The sequence below is a fragment of the Grammomys surdaster genome, unplaced genomic scaffold (genome assembly GCF_004785775.1).
Source record: "Grammomys surdaster isolate TR1022 unplaced genomic scaffold, NIH_TR_1.0 97, whole genome shotgun sequence".
In the NCBI taxonomy this organism is placed as follows: Eukaryota; Metazoa; Chordata; class Mammalia; order Rodentia; family Muridae; genus Grammomys; species Grammomys surdaster.
Window position 1 is genome coordinate 1,443,073 of NW_021604576.1, and position 12,235 is coordinate 1,455,307.

Below are 12,235 nucleotides of genomic sequence, written 5' to 3' on the forward strand. Positions count from 1 at the left end.
CTGAATTCAAATAGAAGGTTCTCTCAAGTTATTGCATTCCTTAGAAAATAAATACATTGAGCATATGGTTAAGATTGATCAAAAACGTATTCTGTATGCCAGTGATTACATTCCCATCTGTGATTAAGGTTTTCTGTCTGCATCTGGTTTTCACATTATATTTCTGTAACAAGAATCCTTTATATAGCAGGGTTCAGTCTCTGTATTTTCTATTAGCTACAGCTTGAACTACTGCACGGATGGCAGATTTAAACATGTGCTTTTCATTACTTCATACCATTGAGAAAAAGTAATATTTGTTTGGGAATGTATGTTTTCCACAATTTCCATGGTAATACAGCACGTTGAGCGATTTTAATAACACTCCTGTAGGACTACAAATTGTTTGAGGCACTCTAGCCTTAGTGGAGCTCAGCTTTCAAACTTTCCTCTGAGGTGTTCCCCCTGTGAAGAGGTGTGCATCTGAGGACTGCGGGTTAAACAAAGAGAATATTAAAGATAAAGGGAAATTTTGAAATTTTCCTGTTGTTGAGGTGTGATAGAAACTTTACAGTAGAATAGCTACACATGTACCTGAACATATATGTCATAGTGTTTATTACTGTTGCTCATTTTATTACCATTTCAGATGGGAAGAGTTTATTTTAATACATTAGATATATGAAACACAAATGCACTCCAAGTCCTCCAGAGATTAGCGCTCTCGCTCTCGCTCTCTCTCTCTCTCTCTCTCTCTCTCTCTCTCTCTCTCTCTCTCTCTCTCTTTCTCTCTCTCTCTCTCCCTCTCTCTCTCTACCCTTCCTCCTTTGTTTCTCTACCTTTCTTTCTTTCAAAACTCTATTAATGGTGGTATGCTTCATCTATCAGAAGCTAAGGGGCGGGTGCTAGTGTACATCTGTAACTTTGCATTCTGTGGTGTTTGAGTGTATATTTGTATACTCTGTTGACATTTAAAGATTATAAATGTGTACGTTTGGAATATTTGATAACACTGTCTTCCTGCTAACTCATACACTTCAGAGTCCTCCTTAAAGTAGATGCTAAAAGTGAAGTTCGGAAGTGTAACACTGTGTTCTATTCTGAGCAATCCCTTCTCAGCCAGTAGTTTGTCTCTCAGAGGTCTTTCTTCATACGATAATTTTGCGTACCTCGGAACTGAAATTCTTGACACTATTGTTGTTAAACATTGGCCTAACTCTGCATAACTTGGCATAAGAAATAGACCAATGCCAGGGTTTGTTTCCTCGGTTTCCCTTACTCAGGAGAGACAGTCAGCTGTGGTCCATAGCTGACACACAAGAAACCATGAGCTGATGCCTTTTGGTGACAATTTCTCTCTGATGTCTTTGGTTGACAATTATTGAAGCCAAAAATGTTATCATACATCACTACTGAAATCTAAAAGTCTGTTTACTTTCTTTTTTTCCCAATGTTTTATTAAAGCTTCTGTTATTTGTTCATTTGCTTGCTTGCTTGTTTGCTGCCTTGGCATAGAATCATGAGAAATAACCAATCTTGTTTTACAAAGAAACATATTCCATCTTCCAGATGTAGTTCTACTTAGTACTTATAATTGTGTTTGTTTGACTTGTTGTGTACAGACCTTTCCCACCTGCAGTATTTGAGTATTTATATAATCTGAAAATGTTATAAATATCTATGTTATGTATCTTTGTTACTTTCTATTTGAAGTATTTCCTTTGTTATATTTAATAAATTTATTAATTTTCATAGTAAATTAAATGTTTTCAGTTTTCAACTGATTGTCTTTAATGTTTTTTGAGACAATTCACAACCAAGGAATATCTAGTACCACATTTTCCCTAATATGTACATTTATCTATTTATCTATCTATTTGACTATCTATCTATGTATTTATTTATTTTTGATTTTTTATCGTAAAGAACCAATCAACCATTGACTAACAGTATAGCCATATGTTGGTATATAAAGGGCATAGATGCTTTAATGGAATACTTCTTTGAAGTATATCAGAGCAGGGGTACTTAAACTGCTCTACACATGACCCCTTCTGCCTAATACATTTTTACATAATTCTCTATATATAAGTATATAAAGTAGATGGACACATCAAATGCTAATAGTAAATTATGAAGAAATTTATCTTAAAATAATTCTTCAATATGTACTTCTTCCTTTTACCAAAGATGAAAGCATTTCTGGTTACTAATGCAACTTTCTGACACAAAAAGTTAATTGTGGCTGAACAGTTAACTCTGCAGGGTACTGTGCATCATCAATATTTTTCAGAATTGATCAATGGTTTGATTTTATGATATTTAGTACTGAGAATGCTCCTTCACATAAATTCAAAGAACAGAATGGCAAAATTATGTTTATACCCGTTTCAGGAATTGTTAAAAATTCTGCTCTTATTCTAAGCCAAAATACAGTGAATTTTTTTAAAAATGAAACTCAAGTCATCAACTGAAACATCCATTCCAAGAATACACTAATTTGATACACTGGGAACTGTGAAGTCTTTGTTTTCTGTAATTAAACCCTTCTGATGTTTCTAGAAGATCAGAGAACCCCATATCTCCAGGAACAACACTGCAATTCATAATATGCAGCAGCCTCTAGTCTGAGCTGAGGGATTTCAGGCAGCAGTCCCTGACATTGTGTGATGTCCTGCACAGCGCACGAGGCACATGCATGCTCAGAACCAAGGCGGCGGAGAAGCCATGTGCTGGAGCGTGGGCAAACACTGCCAGAAACACCTCAGTTCAAGCCTTTTGAGTTTTTAATTAACTGTTGGCTGTAGTCCTTTTGGAAGCCTTTTACTGCTGCCTATTTTTTCGTGACCCCCATATTCAATTAAGTGGCCCCACATGGGGTTGCAACCCACAGTTTAAGGAGCTGTTTACAGGAGTGCATTTACCAGCTTAAATCCCTACGAAGTAATTAGTCTAAAAACACAGGATCATCTATGGTAATGTTTTTTGAAATTGCTTTTCTGGAGCTATCTTCTTTTGTATTTATTGAATTCCTACTTTATGTTCATGAGCTTCTCTTAAGCTCTTATAGGTCATAGGAATTAAATAGAAAATCATTGTGTTATTTTACAGAGCTTTATACTACTGTTTCTAGCAGTGATAAGTGAGTAGTGGGCTGAGCAGAATTGTCCAACAGTTTTCTTAACTAAGCTTTTTCTTTGTGCTTCTTTCTTTTTTGGAATCTTTACTGTTTTTTTTTTTTTTCTAGCTTATGCTGGCCTAGAATTCATTATGTAAACTCTTGACAGTTCTCCTGCCTGAGTTTTCTGTTTGCTTAGATTACAGGTTTCACACACCGTATCTATCTAGCATTAAGAATTTTAAAAGTAGCCAGTTACCTGAAGATTATTCTTTATGATGCTCAATTGTTTTCAAGTATTGTAGCTAATAATGACAATGTTGAGGTTTTGGCACAAGGAGAAAGAGTGTGGATATTTTGTTTTGAAAGAACATTTAACTCACACAATAAAACATATAATGCCAAAGAGGGTTCTAAAGAAAGTATGTCTTGCTAGTTAATATTTTATTTGGAAATGGGTAAAGTATAACATGCCCTCTTAAGGTACTGACTAGTGTATACTTTGAAAACCAACTGAAAAGGACATTGTCGTTGAGAAGGTGTCCGTCTTTGAGACAGATGATTGGCAGGTTCAGCATGTCTGGGAATACCTCTTACAGGAACTGAGGAAGTGGGGAGTTCTGCTACAATATAGAAGAACATGTATCTGTTTCTTAAACAAAGAGCTGGTCTGGTTTATCATGTAAATAGATGGGCGGGATGCTTTAGCCTGGTTGTGATGTGTGCATTTTTTTTTCCCCTTTGTTGTTGTCAATAGAAAAGATTGATCTGTGGGCTGGTGAACTTATCTGGGTCCCAGTCTGAGCAGCAGAGGAAATTAGCACAGCGCTTGCTGGAGAATGATATCTGTCAAAAGAAACACTTGGAGAGCACTGAGTGTAGTGATAGGTGACTGCCGGAAAAAGGCGAACTTTGAATATTGTCAAGGTAAGGAACAGATGCATATTTTGATTTTGCCATTTACTTTATGTATTAGAAAATCAATCTATCGCTTTCTCCCGACACATTATAAATTGTGAAGACTTTTCTCTTTCTTATTCTAGCACCTGTTGATGGAGTTGTCTTTATGCTTTAACCACTTGTGTGTGGAGCCTCTGGGTGTGGGTTTGGGTGGGGAATCAATCAACCTGTGCAAATTCTGCTTACTAGCTTTGGATCTAGAGATATCAAATGATCACCTACCAATTTTATTTTTTCTGCTTCTTGCCATGTTTCATAGCACCTCTGTTAGAAACTGAGCAACACTTGTAGTAGCAGAGCAAAACCTGTAATTTCTGGGTTTATTGTAATGAGGAGGTGGTGTTTTCTCACTTTGTTGACTAAACAGGCAAACGAGCTTTTCAATTTATGATTTCTTCTGATGAATTTGATTTTTGAAAATTTGGAGCTGACCATCATCACTTCTGAGCAGAATTCATATCTGTTGGTACATTTTTTAGAAAGTGATGTCTAACTTCAGGAAAACACCAAGTATAAACTAAGTGTATTCTGCCACTTGGCTAGAGGCTTCTGAATGTAATGACCCATAGCAAGCTCTGCTCCAGGTTTTGCTGGGAATGGACTTGGTCAGAGGCTCCACTCATAAGAAAAAGCTGTGCTGAGACAAAGTTGATAGTCAGCACAAATGTTGTGTGATTCTGGTTGGCACTCTAATGGCTCCAAAGAAATTTGAGGTTTCGTGACTGCCTGCCTTCCCGCAAAGAGGACTAGTTTTCAGCTTCTGTGGCCATTGCTTTGGCCCTGCTTAACACTGTCCCACAGTCTCAGCTCCATGCAGTTTCCAATTCCTCAAAATAAGTACTGGCTTATTATTATTGTTGTTGCTGTTGCTGTTGCTGTTCCTGGTGCTGTTGTTGTTGTAGTTTGCTTGTTGTTTGTTTGAGACAGGGTCTCATAGAGCAACCTTGGCAAGAGTGACTCTGAACACTTGACCCTCTTCTTGCCAGTTCTGAATGTGGTGGGATTGCAGGTGTGTACCACAAGGGATCTTATTTCCTGCCTTAAAGTTCTCAGGAAGATGTTGGCAAATGGGGATTTATTTAAGAACACAGAAAATGAAATAGTGCCCTGCAGAGTTTTCTATCGCTCTGGGGGAAGTTCTGCACTTTGGAGTCTGCATCTACATTGCTTTTCCTTTGGTCCCTCCTTCATTTATTTATGTCTTTCAGTGTGAGTAGTGAGATATGCCATTTACAAGAGGAAGGCAATGGAGGCAGTTGTGTTACCTAGATGATATTTCCCCCATATTTGCTTCCTTCGTCTTTCCTAGTTTATGGACTCCTGTTATTAAACGTTAATTTTGACAGTTCTAACCTCGGTTGGTTATACTTCCACAGCTTGGCACAGAGAAAAAGAATGGGGTCGATATGGTAACTTAAAGCAAACAAGATAATAAAAACAACCATCCCTGATTCAGAACTGTTTTCTACGTTTCAGTATCCGAACAAAGTAGCTATTTAAGAACAGAACAGAACTCAGCGTTTTGCCTTGTTATCTCTATAGGGGTTCACATTAGATGGCAAAAATATCTAAAGTGGCACTTAAATATTGAAAAAGATATTGGATTTAAAAACTTGAGCACATACTGTAGATACATAAAATTATCATCTTTCTCACCCCATCCCCCATAAATCGTATTCTCTGTCAGTCACACGGAATACATCTGTGGCCTGACTGCACTGAATCATTTCAAGGTGGAAAAGCATATTGAGAGGAAAACCAATATAGGGACATGCTTCTTCATATACCATAGTATGTCCATTTGTTATAATATGCAAATCCTGAGTCCCCAGCATCAAAAAAAAAAATCAGAGATAACATGCAAAATTTCTCCCCCTTTCTAGCTTTCTTTTCCTCTATGTGTGTGTGTGCAACCTAAAAGTCATGGCCATTAGCAGGCATGTTTACGATAGCTTGCTTTCAAACTTTCAGGTTTCCTTTGTTTTTCCTGTTGTGTTAAAAGTGTATTCCTAGTTATTTCTTCCTCTTTGTGATAGTAATAGCTGCACAGAAATATGAGGTTGAGAACTGAGTTCATCCAAGAAGCCAAGAAGAACAAAAACCACACACACTTTGCATTTGCAAGCACCTGGAATCCATTGGGTTCCTGGAGTTGTAATTTGGAAACAGACAAAGCAAAGAATTACCAGCTGAAAAGCTGGCACTGTGAGTGAGAACAGCCTGAGGAGGCGCCAGAGTCTGGTTTGTGTGGGGACTTTGAGGCAGAGAAACAGAACACAGGGCACACTGCCAGCTTGGAAACTAGGGAACTCGAATGTGTCTCCTCTCGTGGTTTGGTTGTCGTCATACTGTTTTGTTTTGGTGCTTGGAGTGAACCTCAGAGCCATAGGCATGCTAAACTCACACTGGACCGCTGAGCCCCACCCCTTGACCTAGCTCAGGAGTCCTGAACCACCCCCCCCCCCCCAGGATGCACACACCCTGTGCCTGCTCCTCTAGAATGCATTTGGAGCTGTTCTTTCTTAATAGGTGTCCTTGTGAGTGTTAGATGCGTTGGGAGCTGCTGGGAGTGTGGTATCTTGCCTGAGAAACTTGCTCTTACAGGCTATTAAGGACAATTCTGAGATGAGTTTATTATAGTATTTGGTATATTAAAAATAAAAAAAACTCTTGGCTTTCAGGACCATGAAAGAAAAGAGTGACAGGAAACTCTCGTGCAGAGTTCTGTGTGTTTAATATTCCTGCATACGGGATATGATATTTAGGAAGCACCAATTTGTGTATATTGCGTAGGATCCAGTAGTCATATTTGTGTTAATAAAGAGAATGCCTTTTGAGATTCTCTTGTCAACAATGACCTATACACCTTTGAGCATTAATACCAAGATAAGAGAGTTCATTCTTAGGTAAAATGGATATTTTTTAGGAGAACCTGCATTTATTTTAGTGTTTCTTTGGTCTGATATATAAGGGTATGATAGCATTAATGGGCTTTGCCCCACATGGAGCTCTGAGATTATTGTAGCCTTGCACACTGATCCCAGGTCAGTGTGATGCGTGAAATCAATTCATTTGAATCTCTTTGCCTCTATAGGAATTTGGCAGCGTGCCAGTTGTTTTCATTTAATGTTCTTTGTGTTGAACACAGACAAGCAGGCATGCTATTGTGTTCTTCCCTCTTTTGGTCTCTGTCTCTTACAGCCAATATTTTGCTCTGTGGATTTTGAAACGAAGGGAAGGGAGGCTATATCGAGGGCGGGTGGTACTTAATCGTTGCCTGATATGCAAAAACATACTGTGTGACTTTTCTGTGTTTTAGGAGATATTCATTTCACCTTCATGACCCACAGTGTTGATATTATACTTAAGAAATACTTAAGAATTTTGTTTAAATAAGATTCTTGGTGAAATCAAACAGATTATAGGTGATTCCTTGTGTTAATGACAATTACTTGAAACAATTATAGGCATTACAATAAATACTTAATCTGTGAACTAGACTATCAGAATCCATTTTTACTCAATTTGTAATTTTACCCTTTAATCAAGCACACATTAAAAGTAATGCTTTTTCTTTAACCTATTTTGATTAAGACACTGCTGTATATGACCTAAATTTGTTATATTATATGATGCTCTACTAAAGTTCTGTGATTTGAGTAATTTCTTTTTCTTTTTTAAATGTGCGGGGTTAATTTCTGGGAGTGGCAGAGAGTCTTTTTTTTTTTTTTGCCGTTGTGTGATAAATTCAGATCCATGCATGGCTGTTTTTGTAGGCAACAGGAATTGTTTCTGGGTTAGATTTTGGAAGAGGCAGAGAAAGGAAATAAGTGCCAGAGAGTGAAAGGAGGGTGTTCTATTGATGCTCCAGGCAGTTCTTGCGGAAGTTGATATGCAGAACCGTGGAGCCAAGCCTTGGGGTCAGGCTCCTGCCTGGCAGCCCAGCTTCCTTGTTTAATTACCTGAAGAGCCAAACAGTCAGTCTGGGAGTGTGTGAAACCCCAGGATCTCCTGCAGCCTCCTGGCCCTCTGACATCCTTCAAGGACAGTCCTGTGGGTCTGCCTGTGTCAGGCTGGTTCACGCCTTGGTTCCTTTCTTTCAGGAGGCATTGTGTGTACGAGGGTTTGGCTCTGAATCTGAGATTTCTGCCTGTGCCTAGACTCCTGCTCATTCCTTCTGGTCTATTTTGACAGATGGGTTTGGCTTTCCTTTTTTTTATTTTTCAAAGAATTTAAACATGTGGCTCTTTCATTTTGTGCTTCTGGCCTTGCTATGGAACAGTCCCTGTCTCTCTAGCATGTTAGCTAACAGGAGTGTGGCCTTAGTTTCCTGAGAACTCATTTTTCAGTGCTGTGTGATCACATCCTGTGTATTGCTATTATGGGGTCAGACTCATAGTTATTTAGTGTGCAGCTAACAGTTCTGAGATGATTTATTTATTCATATATGAAAATAGAATATCCTGTTTTTAAAAGAAAGGTTATAGGATTTTCGAGATTGGGTCTTTCTTTTTTTTTCTTTGGGATTTGAATATAGTGTTAACATTTGTAGCAGGAAGGGGCACACACCCTTTGATGAAGCAGGAGGTGGTGAGAAATAATATTGGTTAGCAATATGTCCAACTTTGGGGGCATTGCGTAGGGAAAGTATTCTAAGAATTGCTAGGAGATGGAGCCATTTGGGAGACCTCCTGGATATAACAAGATGTTACCTTCCCAAGAGGATGTCTGGCAGTGTCTTTATCTATCTGCTGACTGATGGAGCGTCCTCCCTGTGGGTGGGGAGCAAGGGCGGGGGTAGTTCTTCCTTCAGAAATCAGCGGAAAGTGTGACTACATGTCTAGTAATTTGGTTTGTCCAACTCCTTCATTAGGCTTCTGTCATGCAGCCTGAAGGATGCTCACCCTTTAGTGGCACGTGTTTGATAATGTGTTTGCCTACCATACAATATAAATAGGTGTGGGCATGTCAAAAGAGCAATGTGTGTGTTTTATATTTTATATTTTTTTCATCAATTTATTTATTCACTTTACATCCAATATCCACCTCCCTCTTCTCCTAGTACCCTTTCCCACAGCTCTTACCCAGCTCTTCCGATTTTTCTCTGAGAAAGCGGAAGCCCCGTATGCCCCCACCCTGCCACATCAAGTCCAGGAGTAGCTGCATCCTCTTCCCTGTGTTTTTTTTTTTTTTTTTGATGAATGCACAAACACAACTCCACAGGTTCTGTATACTTCTTTCCTCAAAATGATAAACAGGTTGGACTTTGTAGGAAAGAGTTTCATGGGAGTTATTTAAACAACAACATCAACATCAGTATGCACTTGGAGAAAATAGTAAAAAATTATATGTTTAGCCATTGTCAATGTTCGTAACTCGTTCGTTACAGACAGACTATTGAAGCCCCTCCCTGGCTCCTGAGCTCCCAACTTTTGCTGTTTTTTTTCACCCCCATTCGTAGTTTTTCCGGAATGTAGGTGACAGCAGCCCTGTACTACTATCGGCTGCCACTGGGTTTAGCAGGAGAGGACTGTGAAAGACTGGAAGACAAATGGCTAGAGTTGTGGTTTTCAGGCAAGCTTGTTCCGTTAATCTGGAGCGAAATGGACAGGAAAAGGTGATAGATATTGAAGGGGAGAAGATGGGTAGGAGCTGGAGAGCTGGTGGCCAGCTGTGTAAGTAATCCTGTTCTTCTGTCACTGTACTGGCTGGAGCGGAAAAGGGGCCTTTTCACATAAAAGGCCATTTTGACAAACCTTCTGAATATCAATGAGATATAATTAAGAATAATTTTACTAAGTTGAAGTGCTGAAGTTTCTAAGTGAAGTGAGCTGAGGTTCAGAGATTTGAAGCACTCTACTGTATTTTATATATTTCATCCTGTACAGCATTGAATTATACTGAATGCTTATCTCCTTGTTGGGGGATGGGTACCAGTGACAAACACCACTGGAGTCACTATAAAACATTAATTTTAAAATTCACCTTGGTGCTGTAGCAGATATGCTATACTGGGAACTATTTGGACAAATAAAACATATTTTGGAATGGAATTTGGAAATAGAACTCATTCTAGCTAAAAGTGTTTTTTTTTAAAGTTTGAATCTAAGTACAAATGTAACAAATTAGTGTATGTACATAGACTTGAAGAATGTGCAATACGGAGAAAAGGTGGTGGGAGTTTGTTAGAGATTAAAAAGTGCTGAGGGGGGGAAAAAAAAAGTAGGCTCTTGTATTGCTGTGTCCTTGCTCCACCTGGTGGATTTTGCTGAAAGTGTTTAAGTCTGTGTTAATGAAAAGAATTAACCACTAGACAGTTCCTCTAAGCATAGCAAGAAGAGTCTTGGTGCTTAAAATATTCTAATGTTTATGTTTTTTGTTCTGTTCTTTCATTGCATTGAAAGAAATGTGTATTATATAGAATCCATTTAGTTCAAAGTACAAAATATGCATGCTCATTTTAGAAAATTTGGAACATACAGAAAATAACCATCACATAAAATCTCACTGTGCAGAACTATCACAACACCGTTATTGTTTCTAAATTTATTATTACTTGTCTTATGTTTTGAATGATAAAGGACACCATGCTGATTATAATCATTTTTGGAGAAAAGATTCTCAGGCTCAAAAGTGGTGATGTGTCAGTGTGTTTAGCAAGAAAGTTTTTGTATTGAGCTTCATATCCAAGACACAAAGGTAATAGAGACTATAGAGGTGCCTTATGCATTCATGGGGTTGGTAATGTCTGTTGTTTGCTGTCCTTGTACAGACAGCTTTCTCTGGCAATCTTAAGGATTCAGTTGTGCTTTGATCAGCTTACTGTTTTCCTTAGGTTATTATTATTTTTTTAATCCTTTAGATTCTTACATCATTGTAACAGAAGGTGAAGTTTTGAAAACAGTGTCTCCATATGCAAGGGAATGGGGGACCTTTTTATTGTCTTTAACACTGTCATTCATAGTCCTCATTAGCATTTATTGTTGCAAGCCTACAAGCAGAAAATGTGAAATTGGTATGTCATGAATAGCCCCACAGAGCTCTGGAGCCCTCTGATTTTGCCTGCAGTGTGGTGTGGGCTGGGCTTTGAGGGAAAGCTGTCCAGATGGCTGCCTGCACACAGCAGAGCTGCAGGTTTTTGTCTCTGGTGCTGAGAGGAGGGGAAGTTCATTGGAGCATACGCCATCACCCTTGCATTTTAACAAAACTAACTAGCCATTAGTCAAGATGGGAGGGTGATGACATCGAGACAAAGGTTTTCCATATAGTGTTACAGGCTGTCACAGGATAGGGTTGAGCCGTTAGGTACCTTCTATTTTCTCCCGGTGGACTTTATGGTTAAAAAATGTGATAGAAGTGGAATTTGTAACTTCTTTGCAGTTTGGTATGCAGGTGGATCTTTTACACATTTTTTTTTTTATTTGTTTAAATCAGAAAATGATTTTTTTATGCAAAAAGGGAGTCAATAGAGCTAGGATTCTGCATGATGGCTTAGAACCTTGTGTTGTTTTTATTTAAAAACTAAACAGGAAGAAAGAATTTAAACCATTTTTCCTGCAGAGAAATCTACTTTTAAGAACGTCAGTACATTTAAGTCTCATTTACATAAAATAACGTTCGACAATGTGAGTGTTAAAAACAGTTTTCAGATTTTAGAATTTCTTAAATGTTATGTGTGAAAGTCAAAAGTTATCTACTACAAAAGATATACAATAAATATATTGTGCTACTATAAGGGCACTGTCACTACTAGGAACAAATAGTAATAATTACAGAAATAGCCTCCATTTACTTTTAGCAAGTGATAATTTTGAGATTTCATTTTGCACAAATACTCATAAACCTACATATTTATGTACATAATAACAGACATATTTGCTTTCATATGTGGAGTGTGTATATATTTGGGGTTCTCTCTCTCTCTCTCTCTCTCTCTCACTCACTCACTCATAAAGTGTTACTGTGTAGTTTTGAGAGTGGCCTGGAACTTGCTATGTATACCAGGCTGGTCTCAAACATCCAAAGATTCACCCGACTCTGTCTCCTGAGTGTTGTTATTAAATATAGGCATCACCATACCCGCTGGATAATATATGTTGACCAGAGCCCCCAAAACTGTCAAAATGATTGTCAGTGTGTGTGTGTGTATATATATATTTACACACACACACACACACA

General features: G+C 38.2%; 1 protein-coding gene across 7 annotated transcripts in view; it reads left to right on the forward strand.

Annotated features, from left to right (window-relative positions):
- Runx1t1 (RUNX1 translocation partner 1) overlaps nt 1-12,235 on the forward strand; it is a 148,942-nt gene that overhangs the window by 24,932 nt on the left and 111,775 nt on the right. For 3 of the 7 annotated variants that reach the window (XM_028779629.1, XM_028779637.1, XM_028779622.1), the window contains one exon: nt 3,855-4,024. The exons of the other annotated variants lie outside the window; for them this stretch is intronic. In XM_028779629.1, coding sequence (XP_028635462.1) covers nt 3,937-4,024 — 88 coding nt within the window. In that variant the 5' untranslated portion in view covers nt 3,855-3,936. The remainder of the gene's footprint in view (nt 1-3,854; nt 4,025-12,235) is intronic. 7 annotated transcript variants of the gene reach the window in all.